The 26,280-nt window shown below is 39.4% G+C and overlaps 3 protein-coding genes and 1 long non-coding RNA gene across 4 annotated transcripts; 3 read left to right on the forward strand and 1 right to left on the reverse strand.

Moving 5' to 3' along the window:
- The first annotated feature begins 9,779 nt into the window (after positions 1–9,779).
- Positions 9,780–11,500, forward strand: LOC127148689 (uncharacterized). Its single transcript, XM_051082885.1, has 5 exons — positions 9,780–9,876; positions 9,987–10,144; positions 10,265–10,790; positions 10,875–11,124; positions 11,236–11,500. Exons 1-5 carry the CDS (start codon positions 9,780–9,782, stop codon positions 11,498–11,500), a joined length of 1,296 nt encoding a protein of 431 aa, XP_050938842.1.
- Positions 11,501–21,896: 10,396 nt separating this feature from the next.
- LOC103496550 (protein phosphatase 1 regulatory subunit INH3) lies at positions 21,897–22,661 on the forward strand. Its single transcript, XM_008458452.3, has one exon. The coding sequence runs from the start codon at positions 22,047–22,049 to the stop codon at positions 22,389–22,391; it is 345 nt and encodes a 114-aa protein (XP_008456674.2). The 5' UTR covers positions 21,897–22,046; the 3' UTR covers positions 22,392–22,661.
- A 685-nt stretch (positions 22,662–23,346) lies between these two features.
- On the reverse strand, positions 23,347–24,578 carry LOC103496551 (protein EPIDERMAL PATTERNING FACTOR 1). The gene is made up of 3 exons (XM_008458453.3): positions 24,270–24,578; positions 24,062–24,117; positions 23,347–23,848 (listed from the first exon to the last, which is right to left on the reverse strand). Exons 1-3 carry the CDS (start codon positions 24,370–24,372, stop codon positions 23,654–23,656), a joined length of 354 nt encoding a protein of 117 aa, XP_008456675.1. The 5' UTR covers positions 24,373–24,578; the 3' UTR covers positions 23,347–23,653.
- Positions 24,579–24,754: 176 nt separating this feature from the next.
- On the forward strand, positions 24,755–26,228 carry LOC127148718 (uncharacterized). The gene is made up of 2 exons (XR_007819755.1): positions 24,755–25,933; positions 26,060–26,228. It is a non-coding gene; the product is annotated as an uncharacterized LOC127148718 (long non-coding RNA).
- The last annotated feature ends 52 nt before the right edge of the window (positions 26,229–26,280 follow it).

The following is a 26,280-nucleotide window of genomic DNA, read 5'->3' on the forward strand; positions in this document are numbered from 1 at the left end:
TCACTCATTTGTTCAGGGGGAATCTGAAGCTAGACATCGTAAAGATAAGTAATTCAGGGGGAGCCTAGAGTCTGATGTCAAGACGCATGTTATTAAGTTATATTATTGAACAGAGTACCATATGTTGTATCGATATATATTAACTCAAGTGAATATTAATAACGATTACTCATGAGGGTTGTATGCAGCTCCCCAGACGTAGGCAATATTAGTCGAACTAGGTTAACAAAGTTTCATGTGTTATTCTCCTCTGCTGTCCCTCTAGCTATTACAACTGTTATTAGCTTTAGTATTAACTGAAGACTTAATTGATTATCTCACTGTTTTTTCAATTAGTATCAGAGCGGGTTATTAGATCATGGAGATAATCAGAGAGGGACCATCAGCTTCACGTCCTCCTGTACTGGGTGGTAAAAATTACTCTTATTGGAAGCCTCACATGATATTTTTCATTAAAACCTTGGATGGATAAGCATAGAGAGCACTTGTTGGTGGTTATGAACCTCCAATGGTTACTGTGAATGGAGTATCAATGCCAAAACCAGAAATTGACTAGACAGATGTTGAAGAACAAGCTTCAGTTGGAAATGCAAGAGCCATAAATGCTATCTTCAATGGTGTCGATTTAAACGTGTTCCAACTTATTAATTCCTGCATTACTGGTAAAGAAGCTTGGAAAATATTGGAAGTTGCATATGAAGGAACTTCTAAAGTGAAGATATCCAGACTGTTGATAACTTCAAAATTTGAAGCCTTAAAAATGACTGAAGATGGTCAGTTTCTGAATACAATGAGAGGGTCCTGGAGATAGCTAATGATTCGCTACTACTTGGTGAAAAGATATCTGAGTCTAAAATTGTTCGCAAAGTGTTGCACTCCTTACCCATAAAGTTTGACATGAAGGTCACTACCATAGAAGAAGCCCAAGATATAACGATGTTAAAACTTGACGAGCTATTTGGGTCGCTACTTACGTTTGAAATGGCTATGTCGGATAGAGAAAGTAAGAAAGGTAATGGGATAGCCTTCAAATCAGCTTATGATCAGGAGACCACTGTAAATCAGTTTGGTAATGAAGCTAATCAAGATGAGTCAATAGCTCTCTTAACGAAGCAATTCTCTAAGATGGCCAGAAAGTTCAAAAGTTTGAATACTGTTGGAAAATCTGAAAAAACTGGAAGACATGATGGTGAGAACTCTATAAGAAAGGTTAATGACTTCTTTTACAGAAGAAATAACGACCATGGTAAGAAAAAGGAGGATGTAGGAAGGTCGTTCAGATGTAGAGAATGTGAGGGGTTTGGTCATTATCAGGCTGAATGTCCCACTTATCTCAGAAGATAAAAGAAAAATTATTGTGCTGCCCTGTCTGATGAGGACTCAGATGATGATGAAGATGATCATGGTATGAATACTTTCACCGCGTGTATTATAGAAATCAATTCTAAAGCTGATAATGAGTGTTCCGATATTGATGAGGATGAAGAGCTAACACTTGAAGAACTCAAAATACTGAGGAAGGAAGACTCAGAAGCCAGAGCTATTCGAAAAGAAAGAATTCAAGATTTGATGGACGAAAATGAACGATTGATGGGAGTCATATCATCTCTGAAAGTAAAGTTGAAAGAAGTTCAGAATGTGTATGATCAGACAATTAAGTCTGTGAAAATGTTGAATTCTGGAACTGACAGCTTAGACTCGATCCTGAATTCAAGGTAGAACGGTTCAAGTAAATATGACCTCGGATTTGATACTTCAACTAAGGGTGTCAAGATTACGCCAGAAGTAAAATTTGTTCAGCTTCAGTAAAATAAACAACAGACCCAAGTTGTAAAAAGTTGAGTACCGATACAGGTGCCAGATTCTCCAGATGGGTCTATTATTATTGTGGCAGAAGAGGTCATACACGGTCATTTTGCTACAAATTACTGAGAGATAGGAGACATCAGCAGAAATCAAAACTTATAAACCAGCAAAATTAGTGTAGGCCCACCAAAAGAAACAATAATGTAAGGGGAACTCACATGATCTGGAGGGTGAAGACTTCTGAGAAGTGCAATGTTGCATTTACAACAGTTCAAACCCATGTTGATGCTTGGTACATTGACAGTGGATGCTCAAGACATATGACTGGCAATTGATCTTTCTTTACTGAGTTAGAAGAATGTGCCTCAGGTCATGTTACTTTTGGAGATGGGGCCAAAGGAAAAATTATTGCAAAAGGAAACATTGACAAAAGTAATCTACCATGTCTTAATGAATTTAGATATGTGGATGGATTGAAGGCAAACTTGATTAGTATAAGTCAACTATGTGACCAAAGATACAGTGTAAACTTTAACAACACTGGTTGTGTAGTTACAGACAAGAATAATCAAGTGTTCATGAGTGGCAGATGAGAAGCAGATAACTGTTATCATTGGAGTTCCAATGGTTCAAACATATGTCACTTAACTAAAATTGATCAAATTTGGTTGTGGCATAGGAAATTAGGGCACATCAGCTTGAGAAGTTTAGATAAAGTTATCAGAAACGAGGCGGTTGTAGGCATTCCTTCGTTAGACATAAATGGCAAATTCTTTTGTGGTGACTGTCAAGTTGGAAAGCAAACCAAAACCTCCCACAGAAGGCTAAAGGAATGTTATACAATCAAAGTACTTGAACTTCTACATCTTGACCTTATGGGTCCCATGCAAACTGAAAGTTTGGGGGGAAAGAAGTATGTGTTAGTTGTTGTGGATGACTACTCCAGATTCACTTGGGTTCGGTTCTTAAAAGGAAAATCAGATACTGTTAAACTATGTATCATTTTATGTTTGAACTTGCAACGTGAAAAGAGGCAAAAGATAATCAGGATTCATAGTGATCATGGGAAGGAATTTGATAATGAAGATCTAAATAACTTCTGTCAGACTGAAGGAATTCATCATGAATTTGCTGCTCCCATAACTCCTCAGCAAAATGGAGTAGTTGAATAGAAGAACAGAACGTTATAAGAAATGGCTCGAGTTATGATACATGCCAAAAATTTGCCTTTGAATTTTTTGGCAGAAGCTGTAAACACAGCATGTCATATTCACAACAACGTCACTACACGATCTGGTACGTTAGTTACATTGTATGAATTATGGAAGGGATGGAAACCAAATGTTAAGTATTTTCATATTTTTGGAAGTACGTGTTACATTTTGGCCGATAGAAAGTATCATCGGAAGTGGGATGTGAAATCTGATCAAGGGATCTTTCTAGGTTATTCTCAGAATAGTCGAGCGTACAGTCTTTAATATTAAATCCGGAACAGTCATGGAAATAATCAATGTTGTGGTTAATGATTTTGAGTCTAATGTCAATCAGTTTAATATTGAGGATGATGAGACCCATGTTACACCTGATGTTACTTCTACTCCTCTTGATGAAATGCCTAAAGGTGATTCGCAGCCAAACAGTGCTAACACCAATTCAAACATAACTGATGAGGTCATAAACAATTAAACTGTGCTTGTCCCCTCTGCACATGTAAAAAAGAATCATCCTTCAAGTTCCATAATAGACGATCCGTCAACTGGAGTTACTACCAGAAGAAAAGAAAAGGTAGATTACATGAAAATGATTGTTGATTTATGCTATGTATCAGCAATAGAACCCACATCTGTTGAGAATGCTCTCAAGGATGAATACTGGATAAATGTCATGCAAGAAGAGTTATTACAGTTCATGAGTAACAACGTTTGAACTTTGGTTCCTAAACCTGATGGTAGGGGTGAGCATCGGACGGTCGGGGTCGGTTTTTCGACCAAACCGCCCCGAACCGACTACAAGTCGGCACGAAAGTATGAAAACCGGCCTCGACCGCCGGTTCTAACGAAACCGGCCGGTCCAACCGACGGTCGGTTCGGGTCGGGTCGGTCGGTTTTCCTTTTTTCCTTTTTTTTCCTCTCCTTCTTTCATTCTTTCCTGTTTCTTCTCCTCCTCCTCCTTCCTTTCCTATGTTTCTTGCTTTCTTTTTGATAAACAAACGATTTTAAATGACGTTATTATGCTTTATTTCACTTTTTAATTTCAATAAAAAAGTCTACGATATATATTCTATATTGTCTTAAAATCATATAATTGTAATTAAAAAATAAAATCAAGTTCTATTAATTTCAATGCTTAGTTCATAGGTATTACACAAATTAATAAAATAAACAACATAAAAATAAGAATCTAAACATACTACCAAAATGAAATATATATCAAATATTATAGGGTTAGAAACATCCAAGTTCAATTCAGTTCACCACATTACTATTAATAGTCACAAATACAACCAAAGTATGAAACAAAAACACTATGATAATCTAGTCAATAGAAATATTACTAGTCTTGGATCAGAATTAGTTAATAATCAGTAATTGACAACTTATCAAAATTTGGAAGGTCTTGGAGCTTCTTTTCATTCTCCATAACCACCCGAAATCCTACATAATCAATATGAAGAATTTACTAAATAATTTAAGATTTCACTAAAGTTACACATTACAACTACAAAAGATATCATGTAAAGATTTGAAAATACCTTCTTCAAATTTTGAAGCCTCTTCCAATTCATGTTGAAATTGAAGATGTATTGGATCAGAATTTAGCCAATTTTGAGTACATATGAGAGCCTCCACTGTTTTAGGAGCCAATGAGCAGCGTGATGAGTCAACAATACGTCCTCCAGTACTAAAAGCCGACTCAGACGCTACAATAGAAACTGGAATAGCCAAAATATCTCTAGCCATATGACCAAGAACCTCAAATCGATCACTGTTCATCTTCCACCACTGTAGTATCTCAAAATCACCTTCGGTCCTAACATTGGCTTCCAACAAATAGATATCAATCTCCGATGATCTCTGTTCGAAAGGTGTAGTAGAATCATCTTCAAATTCCTTAACAATCGTGTCGTAGACAAAATCTTCACCCACATTTTCATTTGAATCGAAATCAATATTAGCATCCAAGCCTGAAACAGTTTGTGTACTAGTTGTACTAGTACTACTACATCTTTGTCTACTCCCACTTCGAGTAGTACTATACTCATGAAAGAGACGTCTACAACATTGTTCCACTACATTTCCCATGGATTCAGCAACCTCGGGACCAAAAAAATTTTTCAAACAAAAAGATACAAATCTTAATTTCTTTCGAGGATCCAACACAATAGCAACATACAACAACAAATTATTCTTTTCATTGTTTCCCCAATATTTCTCGAATTTTGCCTTCATGTTATTAGCCATTCCAACTAACAATGCATTTGCACTACCCGCATTCAAACGTATACAATTCTGAACCACTGTAATCTGATGGAAAACCAAGTTTGAAGTAGTATACAAAGAACCCGAAATCTTTTATGTGACATCATAAAATACTTTTAAAAATTGTATTAACATCCTAGCATTTGTCTAATCTTCCTTATTCGGTGACATATCATGTCTATACGAGGCATCTTCATCTTCTAATCTATCAAAAGCTTTTTCAAACTTAACAGCAGCTTCAAGCATCATATATGTGGAGTTCCATCTTGTAGGAACATCAAGACACACATAACTCTTACAAGCAATTTTTTCAAGTTCAATGCACTTTTTAAATTTCAAAAAACGAGCAGGAGAAGACCTTATAAATCGCACAGCATATTGAATCCTATCAATACAATCATTATGTTCCTTAAAAGCATCAGTTACTATAAGATTCAATATATGGGCACAACAACGAACATGCAGAAATTCCCCACCAAACAATAATCCTTTATTGAATCTCTTTAAAAGATAAGCAACAGTAGTGTCATTCGAACTTGCATTATCAACCGTCAAAGTCATTACCCTCTTAATGCCCCAATCCTTCAAATTCTTTTCAATGGTTTTACCGATAGTATCACCTTTATGATTCTCAATTGGAGAAAAACTAAGTATTCTCTTATGTAATTTCCAATCAGAATCAATGAAATGGGCTGTTAGGACCATGTAATTAATATTTTGTCCCGATGTCCAACAATCAGTGGTGAGAGAAACTCTGTACTTATTTTTTACAAACATGTCTCTCAAACGATTCTTCTCATTAACATACAACTTAAGCACATCTCTAGCCACAGTAAATCGAGATTGAACAACAAATCTAGTATGATTTCCACATGTTAATTTATCCACAAACTTCTTAAATCCCTTACCCTCCACAAACTTAAAGGACAATTTATCAACTATTATCATCTCAACCAAAGCATCCCGACAACCATCTAAACTAAATGATTCACATACAAGTTGTGAAGAATTATCTCCAACTTTGTCTTTAGGTTTAAAAGCTAATGTCATTTGAGTTTGGTCTCTCTTTTTTTGGTAAAGGTACTTTTTGCAATTTTCTAAATGATGCTTCATAGTTCCAGTACCATTACGTTTAGAATGACATGCATAAACAACTCCACAATATTTACATTTAGCACGAGGGTCACTAGGATCACCTTTAAGCCTCTCAAAGTGGTCCCAAACCATTGATTGTTTGACATTCTTCCTTATTTTTTGGGGATTTGGAACATCTTCTCTCCCATATGAATCAAGATCAACATCAATGGTTTTACGCTTGCCATCCGTATCTTCGTCCCTTACGATTTTTGAAGCTTCACAACTCCCATCACACTCTAACTCCATATCCGTTGAATCCATTTGATTTAACTGTAATGAGAGTAAAAAAGATATTCCATTTTAGTGTGTGTGGGAAGAATAAAAGAAACCCAATACATATATCCAATTATTTCACAAAAAAATAAAATTCAACTAAGACAATAGCTCATGAAATCGTATATAGAGGACAATAATTTAAATACAATAATAGTATTATTCTATTACTATTTAGACTGAAAGACAATAATAATCATCAACTATAAACAACGGGAGACTTAGTACCCCAATACCTTAAGAATTGATAAAAAGAGACAAAGTAATTAACATGAGACAACAAAATCAAATCCAAACAGTGTATGCCAAGTGGGGATGTACGATGTGTTTGGTTCCAATTCAAAGTGATTAAACCTTCCATCTTCCTCTTTGTTTAATACAAGTAAATACACAAGAAAACAGCAAGGCTAGCCAATGTGAAGTAGAGGTTGGACAGAAAATGATTTATATGTATGAGGAGATCAATTGGGAACACCCTTTATTATATATTTATAAGAAGAAAAGAAGAAGCAACTCTCACAACCAAAGTTCACAGTTTGTCATAATCTTTGCAAATAATACAGCAGCAAAGCGAAAGTAAACGACACTAACAAGTGACCAGAAAAGAGAAGGAAAAAAATCGATGAATCAAACCACACAATATCGATTTCCTCAACTGATACAACACTTATTGCATATGATACAACATTTAAGCTTATTGGATACAACAACTCTCACAGCAACTCTTACAGCATCTCACAGCATATGATACAACAACACTTATTGCATATGATACAGCAACTCTCACAACATTTAACACTTATTGCATCTCTTACCTCAACTGATACAAATGATACAGCATTTAAGCTTATTGCATACACATATATTCAAAAAGAAAAGAAAAAAATACCTACGGCGGCGATGGCGAGGCGTGACGGCGATTGCGGACTGCGGCTGATGGCGAGGCGTGACGGTGGAAATTGCGACGGAGAGAGGGAAAAGGAGAGAGATCTATGCGAAACGAAAATGATTGCGAAAGAAAAGGAGAGAGATCGGCTGATGGCGCGACGCGAGGAACTGACTCAGCTGAGGACGATTGCGAAGGGGTTTAATTGCAAGGACTATTACAATTTTAGATCTGTGCGAAACGAAAACTTGCGAAAGAAAAGGAGAGAGATCGACTGAGGACGAAAGAAAATTCCTAAATATAATATATATATATATATATATATATATATATATATTTTTAAATAGGGGGTCGGTTCGGTTGGTTTACCAGACCGACCGACTGCATAGCTTGAACCGACCGACTCAAAGTCGGTTTTCAAATTACAAAACCCGAAACCCGACCGCCCATACTATTTTTCGGCCGCCCGACATCGATTCGTTCGATTTCGGTCGGTCGTTTCGATTTTTCGGCCTACCATGCTCACCCCTACCTGATGGGGCGAACATCATAGGAACTAAGCGGATCTTTAAAAATAAAACTGATGAATCTATTAGTGTAATAAGAAACAAGGCCTGTTTAGTGGCTCAAGGTTATGCACAAGTAGAAGGTGTTGATTTTGATGAAACTTTTGCACTTGTGGTTAGACTTGAAGCTATTCACCTTTTGCTCAGTATATCATGTTTCCAAAAATTTAAATTGTTTCAAATGGACGTTAAAAGTGCCTTCCTAAATGGATACTTAAATGAGGAAGTCTATGTAGCATAACCTAAAGGGTTTGTTGATTCTGAATTTCCTCAGTATGTCTACACGCTGAATAAAGCTCTATATGGGTTAAAGCAAGCTCCTCGGGCTTGGTATGAACGACTAACAATGTATCTTGGTGAAATAGGATATTCCATGGGTGAGACTGACAAGATACTATTCATAAATAGAACCAGCACTGATCTCATTGTAGCTCAAATTTATGTTCATGACATCATCTTTGGTGGATTTCCTAAAACACTTGTTAATAATTTCATTAACATAATGAAATCAGAATTCGAAATGAGCCTAGTAGGCGAACTGTCATGCTTTCTGGGGTTGCAGCTCAAATAGAGAAGTGTGAGAATGTTTATATCACAAGAGAAGTATGCCAAGAACTTAGTCAAGAAGTTTGGTCTGTATCAGTCAGAGTATAAAAAGACTCCAGCTGCCACTCATGCTAAAATTACCAAGGATACGGTAGGTACTGCAGTCGATCATAAATTGTGTAGAAGCATGATTGGAAGCCTTTTATATTTGATAGCAAGCAGACCTGATATTGCCTATGTTGTGGGAATATGTGTTCGGTATCAGTCAGACCCACGTACCTCTCATTTAAATGCAGTTAAACGAATAATAAAATATGTTCATGGAACAACTGATTTCGGGATTCTGTACTCCTATGATACATCCTCTGAACTGGTGGGATATTGTGATGCAGGCTGGGAAGGTTCTGTTGATGATCGGAAAAGCACTTCTGGTGGATGTTTCTTTCTTGGGAATAACCTTGTTTCATGGTTCAGTAAGAAACAAAATTGTGTATCTCTATCATCAGCAGAAGCGGAGTATATAGTTGCAGGGAGTGGGTGTACTCAAATGATATGGATGAAAAATATGTTGAATGAATATGGGATTATCCAAGATATTATGACCTTATATTGTGATAATATGAGTGCCATAGATATATCGAAAAATCCAGTCCAGCATAGTCGCACTAAGCATATTGATATAAGGCATCACTTTATTAGAGATCTCATTGAAAATAAGGTTATTACATTTACAACACATTCGCTCGAACTCACAATTGGGTGACATTTTCACTAAACCCCTTGAAGCAACCACGTTTGAGCATTTACGTGCCTGTTTAGGAGTTTGTAAAATATAGCTCCTTAATTAGCTAAAATGACGGAGCACTTTTGCACGTTCCGTAATGATGGGCTTGTTTGCACCGAAATAAGGATTAACGCCTATCTCTTTGGCTTATGTGGTAATCCTTCTTTGTAAGAGAGAGTAATTATAAAGGCTTCAGGGCTTTTTAAGCTACACGCTTCATTCTCGGATCGTCAGACTTCTTTATCTTCTTGTATTCAACTGTGATTTTGGTTGAAGTTTATTATTCTTAAGAATATTCAACAATGGTGAACACTCGTAAAGGAACCTACACTGACAAGTCCACTGAGGAAATACTTGAAGCTCCGAGTCCAAGAGCAATTGTGCATGGCATACGAGTTCGTGGGCTGCGATTCAAAAGCACTCCGCACGGAGACCATATAAACTTCCGTCTGAAAAAGCACATGCAAACATTCCTAGTGGTTCGACTAAATCGGTACACGAAAAAATAGTTTCTGGAAATGCTATGAAAGATGACGAAACTGCACCAGCTGTATCTGAGGCTCATCTCTTTGACATGGACTCCGATGACCTAGATGATGTTCCTCCGGCCCGATTAGTGAAGAAGGTTACTGCACCTGATGTTGTTCCTGAAAAATTTGCTGATCATGTCTTGTTTGATCACTCTTAAGAGAGTTCATCGTCTGAGGGTGTGTTCGTCCCTACCTCTGGTCTTCGTCAAACGTCTTCTGTAGAACCAGAACCATCGCTTTATTCTTCTCCAATTCAGTCTCCCATTTCGAACATTGCTGCTCCGTCTGATCCACATGCTGTTCCGCCTGTTGCATCTAGCGTACCTAAAGGAGGAACTGAAGCTCAAAGTGAAGAAACCCCTCTTGATAATGTCGACAGTGTTGAGCCTGTTGCCCCTGGTGATCATAATGATGAAGTTCCTGTTACTGATACTGTCGATCCAAGTGCTCAACAAGAAACTCCATCAGTTTCTACAGTCCCAATTGATGGTATATCATTTCATCTTGAGGAAAACGTACAACGTTGGAAATTTTTTGTGCAACGAAGGATAGCATACGAGGTAAATATTTCAGACAAACATCATTCATGTGTGAGCATTATGAATCTGATTGAGAAGGCTGGATTGTCTAAAACTATTTCGGATGAGGGCCCATTTTATCCTCAACTTATTAGAGAATTTATAATTAATTTTCCAGCTGATTTCAATGACCCAAGTAGCCCAGATTATCAGACGGTTCATGTTAGGGGCTTTAAATTTACAATTTTCCCTACTGTGATAAATGGTTTTCTGAGAAATGTTGTTTCAATTAACTTAATTTCTCCATCATCCCCATAAACTGATGTTTTGGCCTCTGTAATGTTTAGAGGGACATTATCCTCGTGGCCTGTGAATGGTATACCTGCAGTTGCTCTAAGTGTTAAGTATGCCATACTGCATAAGATTGGTATTGCCAATTGGTTTCCTTCATCCCATGCCTCTAGTGTTTCAGTTGCGTTAGGAACCTTCTTTTATCACATCTGCAATGATAACAGGGTAGACGCTGGTGCATTTATCTATAATCAGCTATTAAGCCATCTTGGATCATTTTGGGTTAAGCTTCCGATTGCTCTACCAAGGTTCTTTTCTGGTTTACTACCACACTTAAATGTTGCTGTATTGACCACCTCGGACGCACCTGACCCTGATCCTAAGACATTATCACTGAGCTATAGACTCTTTTAGGGCAGTCATGTGCCTGACATAGATCATGATGTGCATCCGTCTCGAGGGCCTCGAGTGTTTGATACGATGGATTGGGATGAAGCTATTGATGGGTTCTTTGTTGATAAGAAGTTGGCTTCCAGAATTCTTAATTCCCTTACAATTGAGTCTCGTTCACTAGCTACTGCCATTAGTCTGATGTCTGGACGACGTTTGGAAATCGACTCTCTTATTCGTCATTTGAAGACTTTTGCTCCATTCTCAAGTCGAGGGAAGCCTAGTACTGATTGATGTATTTTTTTCTAGTTCAAATGGGGAGTTGGTGGTGATGGTGCAGGCTGATATTGTCGCTGGTTTTGCTGTTTTTGTTCGGTTGATGATTGTTTTGAAGATTGTTTACTCTGTGTGTTGTTTGTCTTCTAGTAACAGAAGTTGTTTTGTTGTTTTTTTTCCTTTGATGACTGAAGAAATTGAAAACAGTTTGTTCGTATTTTGAGAAATGATTTCATCATTGCTGAAATCTGTGGTTTATGACACATTGTTATCACTCAAATGTGTGACACAGTTGAACCAGAAAATAAATTCTATTTAGACAAAAATGGGGAGTTTGTTGGAGTTTTTGTCTAAAAGATTTTATGGAATATCTTTGACTAAATATCTTTGATTTTTTACTAAATATCTTTGATTAATGAATTAAAATATGAGATATTTAAGAGATAAAAGATTTTCCACTATTCTAGGAATCTTGTTGAGAAAAGAAGATTTATACATATATTATATATGTGACGTTACGTAGTTGTTATGTGGGCGTCGAAGAAACAAAAAAATAAAAATTGAAGAAGATCTTTCACTTCAGCGTCATCCGCAGAAGCTACTGAGTTCCAAAGGTACGATGATCTTATGTCTGAGGTCGTCATATTGATCGTAGTAACAATAATTGATGAGTAACAAACGTGACAAGTGATTGGTATGATCACGAGGATCTTTAGAGGGATCTAAAGACGTTGCCAAAGATATTCAATCATGTGTTCAGGGGGAGCCTGAAACTAGACATCGTGAAGATAAGTAATTCAGGGGGAGCCTAGAGTCTGATGTCAAGACACATGTTATTAAGTTATATTATTGAACAGAGTACCATATGTTGTATCGATATATATTAACTCAAGTGAATATTAATAAAGATTACTCATCAAGGTTGTACGCAGCTCTCTAGACATAGGCAATATTAGCTGAACTGAGTTAACAAAGTTTCATGTGTTATTCTCCTCTGCTGTCCCTCTAGCTATTACAACTGTTATTAGCTTTAGTATTAACTGAAGGCTTAATTGATTATCTCACTGTTTTTTCATAGATATTCATGGAACCCATGATTCATTAAGGTGCAAAAGTTTGCGGGGGCATTGTTTAAGTTGAAGGTCATTACGAGGAATTCGAAGGCCTCATACCTTGTAACACATGTAGTCTTCGGTTCATCCCCTTGTGCTATTTGAACTTGATTGTAGCCTTACCGGAGATCAAGCTTCGTGAAGTACTGAGTTCCATTCAATTGGTCAAGCAAATCGTTTATGATCGAGAGGGGACATCTATTTCAAACCGTGACTTTGTTTAAAGCTCGGTAGTTTATGCACAGTCTAGTGTCCCATCTTTCTTCTTTTGAAACAGTACAGGAGCTCCATAAGGCACTTTCGCAGGCCTGATAAATTTGGTGGTCAATAACTCGTCCAACTGTTTCCTGAGCTCAGCTAACTCAGGTAGAGCCATCTGGTAAGCATTCTTTGTTGGAGGCTTAGTCCATGGGACAAGTTTGACCTCGTGATCAATCCCCTGTCGAGGAGGCAATGTCTTCGGTAGTTCAGGCGATATAATATCAACATATTCATTCAAAACTTTCTGGATCTTAGTTGAGACAATTCCCATTTATGTTTACTTATCCACCAACGGAATGCCCATGAAGGTCAACTATTCTCTATTGAGGCCTTTTTTCAGTTGTACGGCTGAAATCATTCTCACCCTACTTGGTTGTTTGATTTTCGCTTGGTTCACTATCAAGTTATTGCTCGTTACTACCATACACTGAGCTAATCGCATGGGGATGACTTTGTGTTGTAAGAGAAATTTCATACTGAGTACTACGTCAAAGTCATCCATACGAACCACGACTAAGTCAATGTCTCCTCTCCACTCACCTAATTTTATAGATAACCTTTTTTATACCCCAACAATTAGCAAGGCTTCAGAGTTCACAGCTTTCATCTTTCTTGTATCCTTCTCAATCTTTAATTCCAATCGACGTGCTTCTTGTTCAGAAATGAAGTTGTGAGTTGCACCTAAGTATAATATGGTGCTCTTTGTTGTTTTAAAGTTTAAGACTGCGTTAACAAATATGAGTCCCTCAAGAGCATCTTTCTAATGAGATACCTTCTTTTGGATTACCGATAAGAATTTTAATGCACCCATTTGAGGTGCGTCCCCTTCATCTTCCCTTTTCGCTTCTGTTTCTGCCTGCAAATCATTAGAACACTGTAAGGAGGCTTGCAAAGCTGTCAGCGAGCCTCAATGTGGGCATTAGGCTACCCAATGGGGGCCTTTACATAAGAAGCAAGAAATGGGTCTTGTCTAATGTGAATTTGATAGGTGTGCTCCTTGAGAAGTGTTAGAGCTTGAGGTCAGTGGTTTCTTATCGTTTGTGAAGTTTCTTGGGGGATTAGGCTTGAGATCCTATTCCTTGTGTTCAATGTAGTCACATTCTTCTTTTGGAACCCTTGGTCACCGCCGTAGTCAAACAATCAGTCTGCAGAAGCAAGAGTAGAGGCAAGATCTTGAACTTTCTGTTCATATAACTTAGTCCAGGCCCACGACTTGAGCCCTTCTACAAAGTAGAATATCATGTCCTTTTCTAACATGTCTTGAATATCCAACATAACACCTGAGAACTGTTTTCACATACTCCATGATGGTTCCAATGTGTTTGAGTTCCTGCAGTTTTCTTTTACCGATAAATTCAACATTTTTCGTGGAAGAAATGAGCCCTTAGTTCTTTTTTTAGGTCTTCCCATGTGTCAATGGTACATAGACCATTCTAGACGTCATTCACTTTCGACCTCCACTAGAGTTTTGTATCATCATATAGATGCATGGAGACTAATGTCACCTTGGTTGCTTCAGAATTGGTTCCACTAGCCTTAAAGTATTGTTCCATATCGAAGATGAAAATTTCAAGCTCTTTAGCATCGTGGTTCCCATTGAAGGCCTTAGGTTCTGGGATCTTGAGCCTACTCAAAACATTACATACTTGATTCAGGGTCTAGTTCCCCACTGCTTGCATCGTCAAATTTACTTGCATCTTCATCTCGACCATCTCGGTCTTGATTGTCTCGATTGTCACTCTAAAGTCGTTAGACAGGTCACTGAACAACTTTAGCATTGTCTTTTGGGAACAATCAAGCTCTTCGACGCACTCTTCCATGTGTGCAACACAGCTCGAAGAGCTACTCCCACGTTCAAAAGTGCCTGCTTGGGTGGTCTTGTGTTCCAACGAATCAACCCTCAATGTCAATTCACTTATGGATAGTCCATCTACTCGGATGTTCAAGGCGTCTACTTCTCCAACTTTTTCTTCCAACCCCCTTAGCCGGGTTTGGAGAAATCTTACTTCATTTGGCAATTCTCTCATATACAAGAATTGCTCCTTAATCTCGGCCAGTTGCTCAGATTGCGACTCTGGCAGTTGCTTAATATACTTGCGTCTCGCTTAACCAAGGAGCTAACAAAACTCTGATACCACTTGTCACAATCGCAACTCTTCAAGTACGGGACGGACGATTGTGCGACACTTGTTCTAACTCGGTGAACAAGTCAGCTGTCTAAAATTCGAAAGTTGCGGACAAACTTGCAGTACGATGTAGCCTCCCTTCACGTTTTGAGAAAAAATGAAACATGAGAGAGAAAGAAATTCATTGAAAACATCGTTAAAGAAAGCATTGAGCATTGTAAATTGCAAGGAAAGCTTAGATTGCACATAGTACAACAAGGCTTGGTCAGGGATTCAACTACTATGTCTCCCCTATAGTACATTTGTAACAATTTTAGTTTTGACAGGCTTGCATATGAAAATATTGAAATGTCACACTCTAGCTCGGTGATAACTAAATGAAAGTAATAAACTTAAGTACAAAACATAAAGATAAGGTGGTTTGAGGATGTTCGGCATGCGGTCATGGGCAAACAATGCCTTGGACAAGCATGCTCATGACATTTGGCCCCTACGTAAATCTATGGGTGCATTGAAATGGCTTAATGTTCAAAGGTTTTAAGTCACATTCCGTTTCGCACGACAAGTTTAAGGACGTGTGCTGGGTCTCAAGGGCATAATTGTCAATGGTATTATTTATCGATGGTCGTATGCCCGAATACCCCCAAATCACTTTATCTTTATGTCTTGAAAGTAGTTTAGGTTAATTCTTTCGTTTAGGTGTCGCCGAGTCATAGTGTGACATTTCGGCTTTTTCATATGCAAGCCTGCCAAGGCCAAAATTCTCAATATGTACTATAGGGGGTACATGACTAAGTCCGACCCCCGCCCAAGCCTTGTCGCACTCTTTGCATGTTGAGTTATTTTCCTTGCAATTGACAGTCTTCAATGCTTTCTTTATGACGTTTTCAACTATTTACTTTCTCTCTCCCGTTTTATAAAAATATTTTTACAAGAACGGGAAGGGAGGCTACGTCATACCGCGAGTTTGACCGCGGATTCCGATTTTCGAACGGCTGACTTGCTGATTGAGCTAAGCAAGTGCCGCACAATCGTGTTGAGAAGTTACGATTGTGACAAGTGGTATCAGAGCCAAATTGGCTAATTGACGATAAACCGAAACATGTCGTCGTCGAATCCATCGGGCAAGGCCCAGAAAGACCGACTAGTAGAGCTAGAAGAACAGATGCTCTACCTAGTCGAAGTTCCCGACTCCATCCGCTACTTGGAGTCTCGTCTCGATGAAATTTCCGAGAAAACTAATACGATCGATGCGGTAGCTGGCCGTGTCGAAGGGTTTCCGATACAAGAGTTGATGACAAGGGTCGACGCCCTAGAAACAACTATAAACATCGGAAGAACTGTCAACTACGAGCGTGGAGACAGTTCGACGGGCTCTGTTGCCCATATTGAGGAGCGTGTTCAAGAGCTGGATAGCTCTCAAAAGACGCTGTTAGAGATGATAAACGGCATGTCAGAGGACTTCCGAGCTACCCTCGATGTCGTCAGAAATGAAATCGCAGATGTGAATGCGAGACTGAGCCTCACAATGCGAGCAATGGAAAATCAAGCTCCCGCTGGGGGAGCCATTCCGGTTAGTAGAGTGAAGATACCGGAACCAAAGCCCTTCTATGGGGAAAGAGACGCGAAGGCCCTAGAAAACTATATCTTTGACCTGGAGCAGTACTTCAGGGCCACAAACACGGTTACAGAGGAAGCCAAAGTCACGTTGGCGACGATGCATCTGTCTGAGGATGCCAAGTTATGGTGGAGGTCCCGATTTGTTGACATCCAGGAGGGACGTTGCACAATAGATACTTGGGACGCTTTGAAGAGAGAGCTTCGCTCACAATTCTTCCCTGAAAATGTCAAGATCTTGGCTCGATGGAAGTTACGCGAGCTGAAACACACCGGTAGTATTCGGGAGTATGTGAAGCAGTTCGCAGGACTGATGTTGGATATACGCGATATGTCCGAGAAAGACAAAGTTTTCTGTTTTGTCAAAGGATTGAAGCCGTGGGCGAAGACAAAGCTATATGAAGAAAGAGTTCAAGACCTCACGTCCGCGTACGCTGCAGCCGAACGGCTGTTTGACCTATCTAACGACTCTCAAGATACGAGACATCATCCAAGTTCCTCATCTGGAGGAAGTAGGAACAACCGCCCAAGTTCTCCTAAAACTACAGGAGGGGACAGACGCTTTAATGGAGATCGAAGATCCCATCAATCGAATACTGGAAACTCCTGGCGAGGATCAAGTAACCAGAATCTGTCCAATCGTCCTCTTAGTTGCTTCATATGTAAGGGACCACACATGGCCAGGGAATACCCGAACAAAACTGCTTTCAATGCATTCCAGGCATCTTTAGCCTCAGATTCAGACAATCAACAAAGTCAGACCGAGAGAGAAGTAGACCAGACAGAAGAAGTTGATAACCCTCGAATGGGGGCCTTGAAATTTCTGTCATCTCTCCAGAAAAAGGTGGGGGAGATGAACACGCCAGTGGAAAGGGACTTAATGTACGTCGACACCTGGATCAACCAAAAGCCAACCAAAAGCACTATGGTTGACTCTGGTGCCACCCACAATTTCATAACAGAAGTAGAAGCTAAACGTTTGAATCTCCGCTGGGAAAAGGATGCTGGAAGAATGAAAGCCGTGAATTCTGCTGCCCTACCTATCATCGGACTAGTGAAACGAACGATGATAAGATTGGGAGGATGGAGTGGCCTCGTAGACTTTGTAGTAGTAAAAATGGATGACTTTGATGTGGTACTGGGAATGGAGTTCCTACTTGAACATCAGGTAATCCCAATGCCTTTGGCCAAATGCTTGGTGATCACTGGACCTACACCCTCGGTAGTACAGACTGACCTACGTCAACCAGATGGATTGAAAATGATCTCGGCCATGCAATTAAAGAAGGGTCTCTCTCGAGACGAACCAACATTTATAGCCATCCCACTCAAATCGTCAGAGAACTCAGGGGAGACAGTCCCTAAGGAGATCATGCGCGTGCTAGAGAAATACCGTGATGTGATGCCCGATAGTTTACCCAAGTCCTTGCCACCTCGGAGAATGATTGATCATGAGATCGAGTTAGTGCCAGGGGTAAAACCGCCTGCGAAGAATGCTTATCGTATGGCGCCTCCGGAGTTAGCTGAACTTCGGAAACAGTTAGATGAACTACTGAATGCAGGGTTTATCAGGCCTGCAAAAGCTCCGTATGGGGCCCCAGTTCTTTTCCAAAGGAAGAAAGATGGGAGTTTACGACTGTGCATTGATTATCGTGCCCTAAATAAGCTCACAGTCTGTAACAAGTATCCACTTCCCATAATTACTGACTTGTTCGACCGCTTACATGGGGCAAAGTATTTTTCAAAGTTAAACTTGCGGTCGGGATACTACCAAGTGAGAATTGCAGAGGGAGATGAACCGAAGACAACCTGTGTCACCCGATATGGTGCGTTCGAATTCCTCGTAATGCCATTTGGTCTCACCAATGCCCCTGCCACCTTCTGCACGTTGATGAACCAGGTCTTCCACGAATATCTCGATAAATTCGTAGTAGTCTACCTGGATGATATAGTGGTCTATAGTACGACCATGGAGGAACATAGAGACCACCTATAAAAGGTTTTTCAGAAATTGAAGGAGAATCAACCGTACGTCAAAAGAGAAAAATGCTCTTTTGCACAAGAGCGGATAAACTTCTTGGGCCATGTGATAGAGTGTGGCCGAATTGGAATGGAAGAAGGGAAGATTGCTGCGATACGCGACTGGGCAATGCCGAAATCAGTCTTAGAGTTACGCTCCTTCCTCGGGTTGGCAAATTACTATCGTCGATTTGTCGAGGGATTCTCGAAACGAGAAAGCCCGCTAACTGAGCTACTGAAAAAAGACGTTCACTGGAATTGGGACCCCGAGTGCCAAGCCGCCTTCGACAGCCTAAAACAAGCCTTGATGGAGGGGCCACTTCTAGGGATTGCGGATGTGACCAAACCTTTCGAAGTCGGGACAGATGCGTCTGATTATGCGTTGGGGGGTGTGCTCCTACAGAATGGACACCCGATCGCATACGAAAGTCAAAAATTGAATGCAGCCGAAAGGAGGTATACTGTATCCGAAAAAGAAATGCTCGCAGTAATACATTGTTTGAGGGCCTGGAGACAATACCTACTAGGGTCGTCGTTTGTAGTGAAGACGGACAACAGTGCAACCTGCCACTTCTTTACCCAGCCAAAGTTGACTTCGAAACAAGCAAGATGGCAGGAATTTCTGGCCGAGTTCGACTTCGAATTTGAGCATAAGAAGGGGTCGAGCAACCAGGCTGCGGATGCCCTAAGTCGAAAACAAGAACATGCAGCCATATGCCTGTTAGCTCACCTCTAGGAGAGCGAGATTGGTGGGTCGGTCAGAGACACCTTGAGAGAGTTCCTACAGAAAGATCATGCCGCTCAGAATGTCATGAATTTAGCGAAGGCGGGCAAAACACGACAGTTTTGGGTCGAGGAAGACTTGTTAGTCACAAAGGGCAATCGACTATATGTTCCAAGAGCAGGGGACTTAAGGAAGAAATTGTTGTACGAGTGTCACGACACTCTATGGGTTGGCCATCCCGGATGGCAGCGGACGTACGCCCTGCTGAAGAAGGGCTACTTTTGGCCGAATATGAGAGATGATGTCATGCAGTACACTAAGACGTGTCTCATCTGCCAACAAGATAAGGTAGAAAAAGTGAAGGTTGCTGGACTTCTTGACCCTCTACGGTTCCAACAAGACCTTGGGAGAGTGTCTCTATGGACTTCATCACCCATCTCCCTAAGGTAGGCGACTTTGAAGCCATTTTAGTCATCATTGATCGTTTTTCAAAGTACGCCGCCTTCATCCCCGCCACCAAGCAGTGTTCAGCAGAAACAACAGCTCAATTGTTCTTTAAGCATGTTGTTAAATTGTGGGGAGTCCCGACAAGTATAGTGAGCGACAGAGATGGTAGATTCATTGGCTCCTTTTGGACGAAGTTATTTTCCTTCTTGGGGACGAGTCTGAACATATCCTCAAGCTACCATCCCCAAACTGACGGCCAGACTGAGCGATTCAACTGCATGCTCGAGGAATACTTGCACCATTTTGTAAACGCAAGGCAAAAGAATTGGGTCCAGCTGTTGGACGTAGCCCAATTCTGTTTCAACGCTCAGACAAGTTCATCTACAGGGAGAAGCCCATTTGAGATTGTTTCTGGGAGGCAACCAGTACTGCCACACCTTGTTGATCATCCTTTTGCAGGGAAGAACCCTCAAGCCCTCAATTTCACGAAGGAGTGGAGACAGACAAACGACATCGCCCGAGCGTACTTAGAAAAAGCATCGAAGCGGATGAAGAAGTGGGCAGATAAGAAGCGACGGCCCCTTGAGTTTCGAGCGGGAGACCAGGTACTCATCAAACTACGACCAGAGCAAGTCAGGTTTCGAGGACGCAAAAACCAACGTCTCGTCAGGAAGTACGAAGGACCAATTGAAGTGCTGAAAAAGGTAGGGAATACTTCTTACAGAGTAGCGTTGCCCACATGGATGAAAATCTACCCAGTAATTCATGTCAGCAACCTGAAGCCGTACCACCAAGACACGGAAGACCTACAACGGAATATCGTAACTCGCCCAATTATCGACCTTAGTCAGAAGGAAGACAAAGATGTTGAAGAAATTCTGGCCGAGCGAGTAAGGAGGGGCAGAAGACCCGCACGAAAGATCCACGAGTATCTGGTAAAGTGGAAGAACCTTCTTGTGGAGGAGACCAGCTGGGAACGTGTCGAAGATCTTGAAGCGTGGAAGCAGAAGATAGAAGATTTCAAGCTTCGCCAGTTGACGGGGACGTCAACCATTTAGGTGGGGGAGAATGTCAAAGGCATAATTGTCCATGGTATTATTTACCGATGGTCGTATGCCCGAATACCCCCAAATCACTTTATCTTTATGTCTTGAAAGTAGTTTAGGTTAATTCTTTCGTTTAGGTGTCGCCGAGTCATAGTGTGACATTTCGGCTTTTTCATATGCAAGCCTGCCAAGGCCAAAATTCTCAATATGTACTATAGGGGGTACATGACTAAGTCCGACCCCCGCCCAAGCCTTGTCGCACTCTTTGCATGTTGAGTTATTTTCCTTGCAATTGACAGTCTTCAATGCTTTCTTTATGACGTTTTCAACTATTTACTTTCTCTCTCCCGTTTTATAAAAACATTTTTCCAATAACGGGAAGGGAGGCTACGTCATACCGCGAGTTTGACCGCGGATTCCGATTTTCGAACGGCTGACTTGCTGATTGAGCTAAGCAAGTGCCGCACAATCGTGTTGAGAAGTTACGATTGTGACACTGGGCGGGGCGTTATACTTTTTATTAATGGTTTAAAAAATCAAACCGCATTTTGAAAATATATAAAAAAGCAGTTTTAAAAACTTATGTTTCATTTTTTATGTTTGACTAATAATTCAACAAATGTTCTTGAAAAGATGCAAATCTTTGTAAGAAAACACAAGTAAATAGGCATAATTTTTAGAAACCAAAACCTAAAAAAACAAAATGGGTAACAATCACGCTTTAGATATTTTGTTTTTGAAAATTATTGTTATTTAATTAATTTCCATCAATTAGCTTTCGTAGATTAAATTTAACATTTATTAAATTTCTAAAACTAAAATTAAGCGTCAAAACTTTTGAAAATAAATTGCAAAATATCACATAAAGTATATATAAGTAGTAATCTATTTTGATCTACAATGGTTCATCTTTCATCCTGCTTTATTACGTTCAAATAATATTTTGGTAAATTTTTGTAAATATTTTGATTGATTTTTACTTTGTTTGAAAATAGTCCGATTTTGATTTAATATTTTAATTTTAATTTAATTAAAAAGAGGGGGATGGGGATGGAATATCCGAATATAATAACATTAGCATTTGGCGGCAAGGTTGGAGATACGAGCGGACCGACTATTTCCGCGGTCTGCTTGAAATGAAAAAGAGAGGAATTCGCAGTTTCTTCCCTTTATCCCAATTCTCATTCCGATTACAGATTTTCTCGATCATAGATGGCCAGGGCACCCATGACCGCTTCCGGAGCATTGACCTCCTCCTCCCCTTCACTCACCACCACCACCGTCATCTTACCCAACGGTTCTTCTTCCTCTCAACCCCCCGAAACCCTAGTGCTCCGTCTCAATCGGAAGAAGAAGAAGGTCTCCTGGAAGGAAGGCACCGTCGATAACGAGTTCATGCAGAAAAAGAGCTCCAAGAAGTGCTGTATATTTCACAAGCAGAAACCCTTCGACGAGGACGGCAGCGATCAGGAGGATGATGATAATCATCATCATGGGAACGGAAACCCTTGCTGCTCTGGGGGAAACGGCGGGGATGGTTCCAGTAGTGTCAGTTGATAGTCCGGATTCAGATGTAAAGCTGATGTTTCGAAAGGTTACTGGATTCGTGCGTGTGTGTGTGTTTTTTCTTCTTCTTGGAATCGGGTTGAGTGTCAGATTATCTGATTATACATATATTTTTTGTCGAATTAATTGATGACATTTGCTGCTGGACGCGATATGTTATTTAACTGATCAAAGGGGGTTTCCCTAAAATTCGAATCGTTATAGGTGGATGTATATTGGCCACCGTTTTACCAAATGAAAGTTTGTGTTGCCCGTTTTTTACTTCGATCGGTTTGGATAATCGTTCACGTTCGTAGTTGTTGATCTGTTGACAAATTTTTCTGCAACTTATCTGGCTAGATAAATCGGCTTAGAAGATCGTTCCGATTGTCTATTATCATTCTGGTTCCTGTAGTTTGGATTTTCGAATGCATTTTGATATAATCTGCTCTGGTGACAGATATGGTTCTTGCAGAATATATCCACTGTCAATTGCCAGTTTTCCCATGCCTAAGAGTGATCTTGGGGTATAGAAGTAGAATCAATTTGGCATAGAACGTGTCTTGGATAGTTTTGAAACGTATATAGTGTAGAATGGTAGGCCAGTGCAGTCGTGTAATATCTGTTTGAATTGCCATTGCTATGTTCATATTATTATGCCGATTTTCTCTTCTTCTACAATTTCCCTCTGATCAGGTATTATCAATTTCTGAAAACCTGCTATTGTTGTTTGCTCTATGATGGGATACTCTGCCATTCGTTTCTTTGTTCAAGGATTTATTATCGTGATTATTATTTGGCTGCCTGATAGTTTCCAGCCAAGTAATCTCAAACTTTACTTTTTGGCTAAAAGGATATGCTTTTTGGGGTGAAAGTGAAAACATAGATGTTGGTTATCACAAACTTCACTGGCTCATCCTCTTATTCTGGTTTGTTTTTCTGAGACATTCAACTGCATATTCTCAACTTGAAGGTGGGGAACATGATAAACCAGATTCCATTACAAGTAGAATACAACAATGGAAATGTTATCGCATACAATTAAACTACCGCAACATCTCACTTCCTAATTGAACTTCCTGGGCTTGAAAATTTGTTGTCTCGGTTGCTTTCTTAGACAGAATGATCCCAATACAAGGAAATAACCCTAATGAAATCAACGGAGACTGTAGTCTCAGTCTTCTTTATATCCAAAGTCACCTCAGTGCTAAGTGCTAACTAAATCATTAATTGCTTCGTTTTTTGCTGCATATTCCTCCAAATTGAATTTATGCTCAATTGGAGGGTACGTGATAATATTTTCCTTTACACATGCATCTGTAGACGGTTGGACAAGACTCTGCAACAGAGCATTTGAAGCTCACCATCACCCTTTTGCACGGAAAACATGGTCCGCATGCATGGGAACAGTCTGGGAGGCTGGATCCTGTAGGGTACAACTCCATACCAAGTACTTCTTTAGTTTTTTCCTGCACAGGCACGCATGACAAGGAAACTGATTGAAGAGGCTTTTTTTGGTAGTTAAGAAAAGTTTTCTTTTTCCCTGTTATTACCTTGCGGTATGTCTTGTTCAAGGAGCACTGTTCATATTTTTCCTATTCTTCTACCCGATGGGCGAACTTTTGTTATTTTCGTGCATAATGTTTAAAACTAGGTGGAGAAATGTGGGCTTAAAACAATACCTGCTGGTTCCTTGAATTGTTAACTGTTCTGTGAGTATCTTCTGCATTAAAGCTCACTGAAACATTACACACTCAAAAGGCTTAGATGTATCTAAATCAGAGTAAAATGTTGTTGCATGCGTTAGGTGAACATGAATGCATATGCCCAGCCACTAGAAAAGCAAGATAAGTTGACAATATAAACCACATAAATGATGATTTTTCTTACTGTGATCCCAGCGAGCAGCATCAAGACTTCTACCAATCATTAGTATGATGAAAAAAATCCCGAAAAGTAGAGAAATGTGAGCCACAAGTGGGAATCTTTTCATCTTTGTTTGATAAAAGCAAGAGCCAAAAGGATATAAGAAGTGGTAGAAACAAGGAGGAAGAAATAGACTGCAAAGTTTGTTGGAAATGTTGGTGACAGATGATTTAGTATGTAGTGGCCATTTTATACAGTCTAAACCAAAAAAAGGTTAGATTTAATGTAGGAAGATGTACATCTGTTGCACTTCACATGATCCACGGCCATGTTTTGAAGATTCACATGTTTTGGCAAGTAAACTCAACACCTTCAGAAACTTTAAATGAACTGTGGCACTTGATTTTTTATGTACGAAGGCACATAGTTTTTACTCTTATAGATCAAAATTTGAATTGCTGCTTCTTAGATAGATATGAAGTCGAGACATTTCGGGATTCTAGAGCACTATCCCTTGTCATGAGATGACTAGTGGATTTTACTTTTACATTCTCCTCTTCATGTACTGCAATGGTAGCTAGATTCATTTATAGTCAATGTGCTTTCAGGTGTTAATAAATATTGCTTTCCATACAGGTGGATGAAGGTTGAGAATCATTCTCAGTTTCTTAATTAGGCGGTCATTTTCTAGGTGGCTATTGCCAACAACATAAGATGGGGAAATTCTGTATTCATTTATTCAGTAGGTTGTTTATAAAATACTGGATAGTGCTTCTGAGTAATTGAAGGTGTTCGAACTTTTTATTGCTAAGCCTACGAGGGAAATTGTGTTTTTGAGAGGATCATTTATTGGCCTTTTTTTTTAAATAAAATATATTAGGACATGTTTCGGTATGTTCTCCGGATCTCTCTTTCTCCTCATCTAATAAACTATATTATGTAACAAGGTTATTACTGAATCAAAAGGGAAATGAAGTAACCTATCATGGAAAGATCTAACTTTCCTTTCGGGTCAATAGCCCACAAGCTACCCAAAATTGTAGTTTTGCTCTTCAAATTTCACAAGGAGGTGTGATTCACGACTTTTTAAGTAACTGACTCTAATTTCATTATTGTTCACTAAGTTTGCATATTATTGATGAACTTTATCTTTTACTTTTCTCTCTTTTGCTTATTTATTGAAAAACTCTATATTCACAACTCTGCACGCAAATACAACACAGATTTTCTAACTCTAAAATATTAATTCTAAACTTCATAACTCAAACTCAATTTTGTGTTTTAAACACCCTCTTAAAAGACAGACAGTGAAATTGTGGAGTCTGAAGAGTCGTAAATTTTTGGACTACAACGTTGCAAAAAGTCAATAAGAATAAAATTAGCGTTCTTTTATTTGTGAGACCTACAAAGTACAAACTTCTTGAATTAAACTTTGACGTAGAGTCCACAACTCAACTTTTCCTTAGCTCTAGCCACAAGCCAAAATTTTAGGTCAGTAGCTTTATTTTTAAAAACAGTATTAAAGTTATGTTTGGGTTATTAGTGTTTCTTAGAATTCTAATTTGCTGTTAAACAGATTCCTAGAACCCTGTTTGTTAAATCCTTTGTTCACCCCCGCATTTATGTTTTTGGATTACCAACCAACTGCATCCTTCCATACCTAACAGTATACATAAAAGGGGAGAAAGGTAAAAACTCTGAATCTCTTGAGCTAGATTTGTGTGTTCAATTTCAACCAAGGAGTGTATGAATATCAGATTATAGTCCCAAGTGAATGGGAAATGACTATATTATTTGGGTTATATATTGCGCAGGGGCTTTTAGTTGCTAAACGACACAAGGAATTCACGTGGAGGGAGGAAAGGCAAAGGGCTATTGAAATTGAAGAAGCGCTCTGCCCTCAACGTTAAGCTGAAGCCCTTTGCATTGAATGAACTTCTGCTGCATGTGTCAGTTTCTAATACACCAATACTTCCTTTAAAAGATTAGAATTATGCTCTCTATTAAATTTCTGGCTTAATTTCTTGTTTGTTGC

Source organism: Cucumis melo, chromosome 3, assembly GCF_025177605.1.
Source record: "Cucumis melo cultivar AY chromosome 3, USDA_Cmelo_AY_1.0, whole genome shotgun sequence".
Lineage (NCBI taxonomy): Eukaryota > Viridiplantae > Streptophyta > Magnoliopsida > Cucurbitales > Cucurbitaceae > Cucumis > Cucumis melo.

Excerpts from the sequence above, each read along its gene's own strand:
- LOC127148689 (XM_051082885.1), top strand. The coding sequence starts at position 9,780 with ATGGTGAACACTCGTAAAGGAACCTACACTGACAAGTCCACTGAGGAA. Across the intron at positions 10,145-10,264 it reads CTGAAAAATTTGCTGATCAT|TCTCCCATTTCGAACATTGC; the intron begins GTCTTGTTTGAT and ends TCTCCAATTCAG. Across the intron at positions 10,791-10,874 it reads TTTCCCTACTGTGATAAATG|GGACATTATCCTCGTGGCCT; the intron begins GTTTTCTGAGAA and ends TAATGTTTAGAG.
- LOC103496550 (XM_008458452.3), top strand. The coding sequence starts at position 22,047 with ATGGCCAGGGCACCCATGACCGCTTCCGGAGCATTGACCTCCTCCTCC.
- LOC103496551 (XM_008458453.3), bottom strand. The coding sequence starts at position 24,372 with ATGAAAAGATTCCCACTTGTGGCTCACATTTCTCTACTTTTCGGGATT. Across the intron at positions 24,118-24,269 it reads TGCTGCTCGCTGGGATCACA|TGAGCTTTAATGCAGAAGAT; the intron begins GTAAGAAAAATC and ends GTAATGTTTCAG. Across the intron at positions 23,849-24,061 it reads ACAATTCAAGGAACCAGCAG|GAAAAAACTAAAGAAGTACT; the intron begins GTATTGTTTTAA and ends GTGCCTGTGCAG.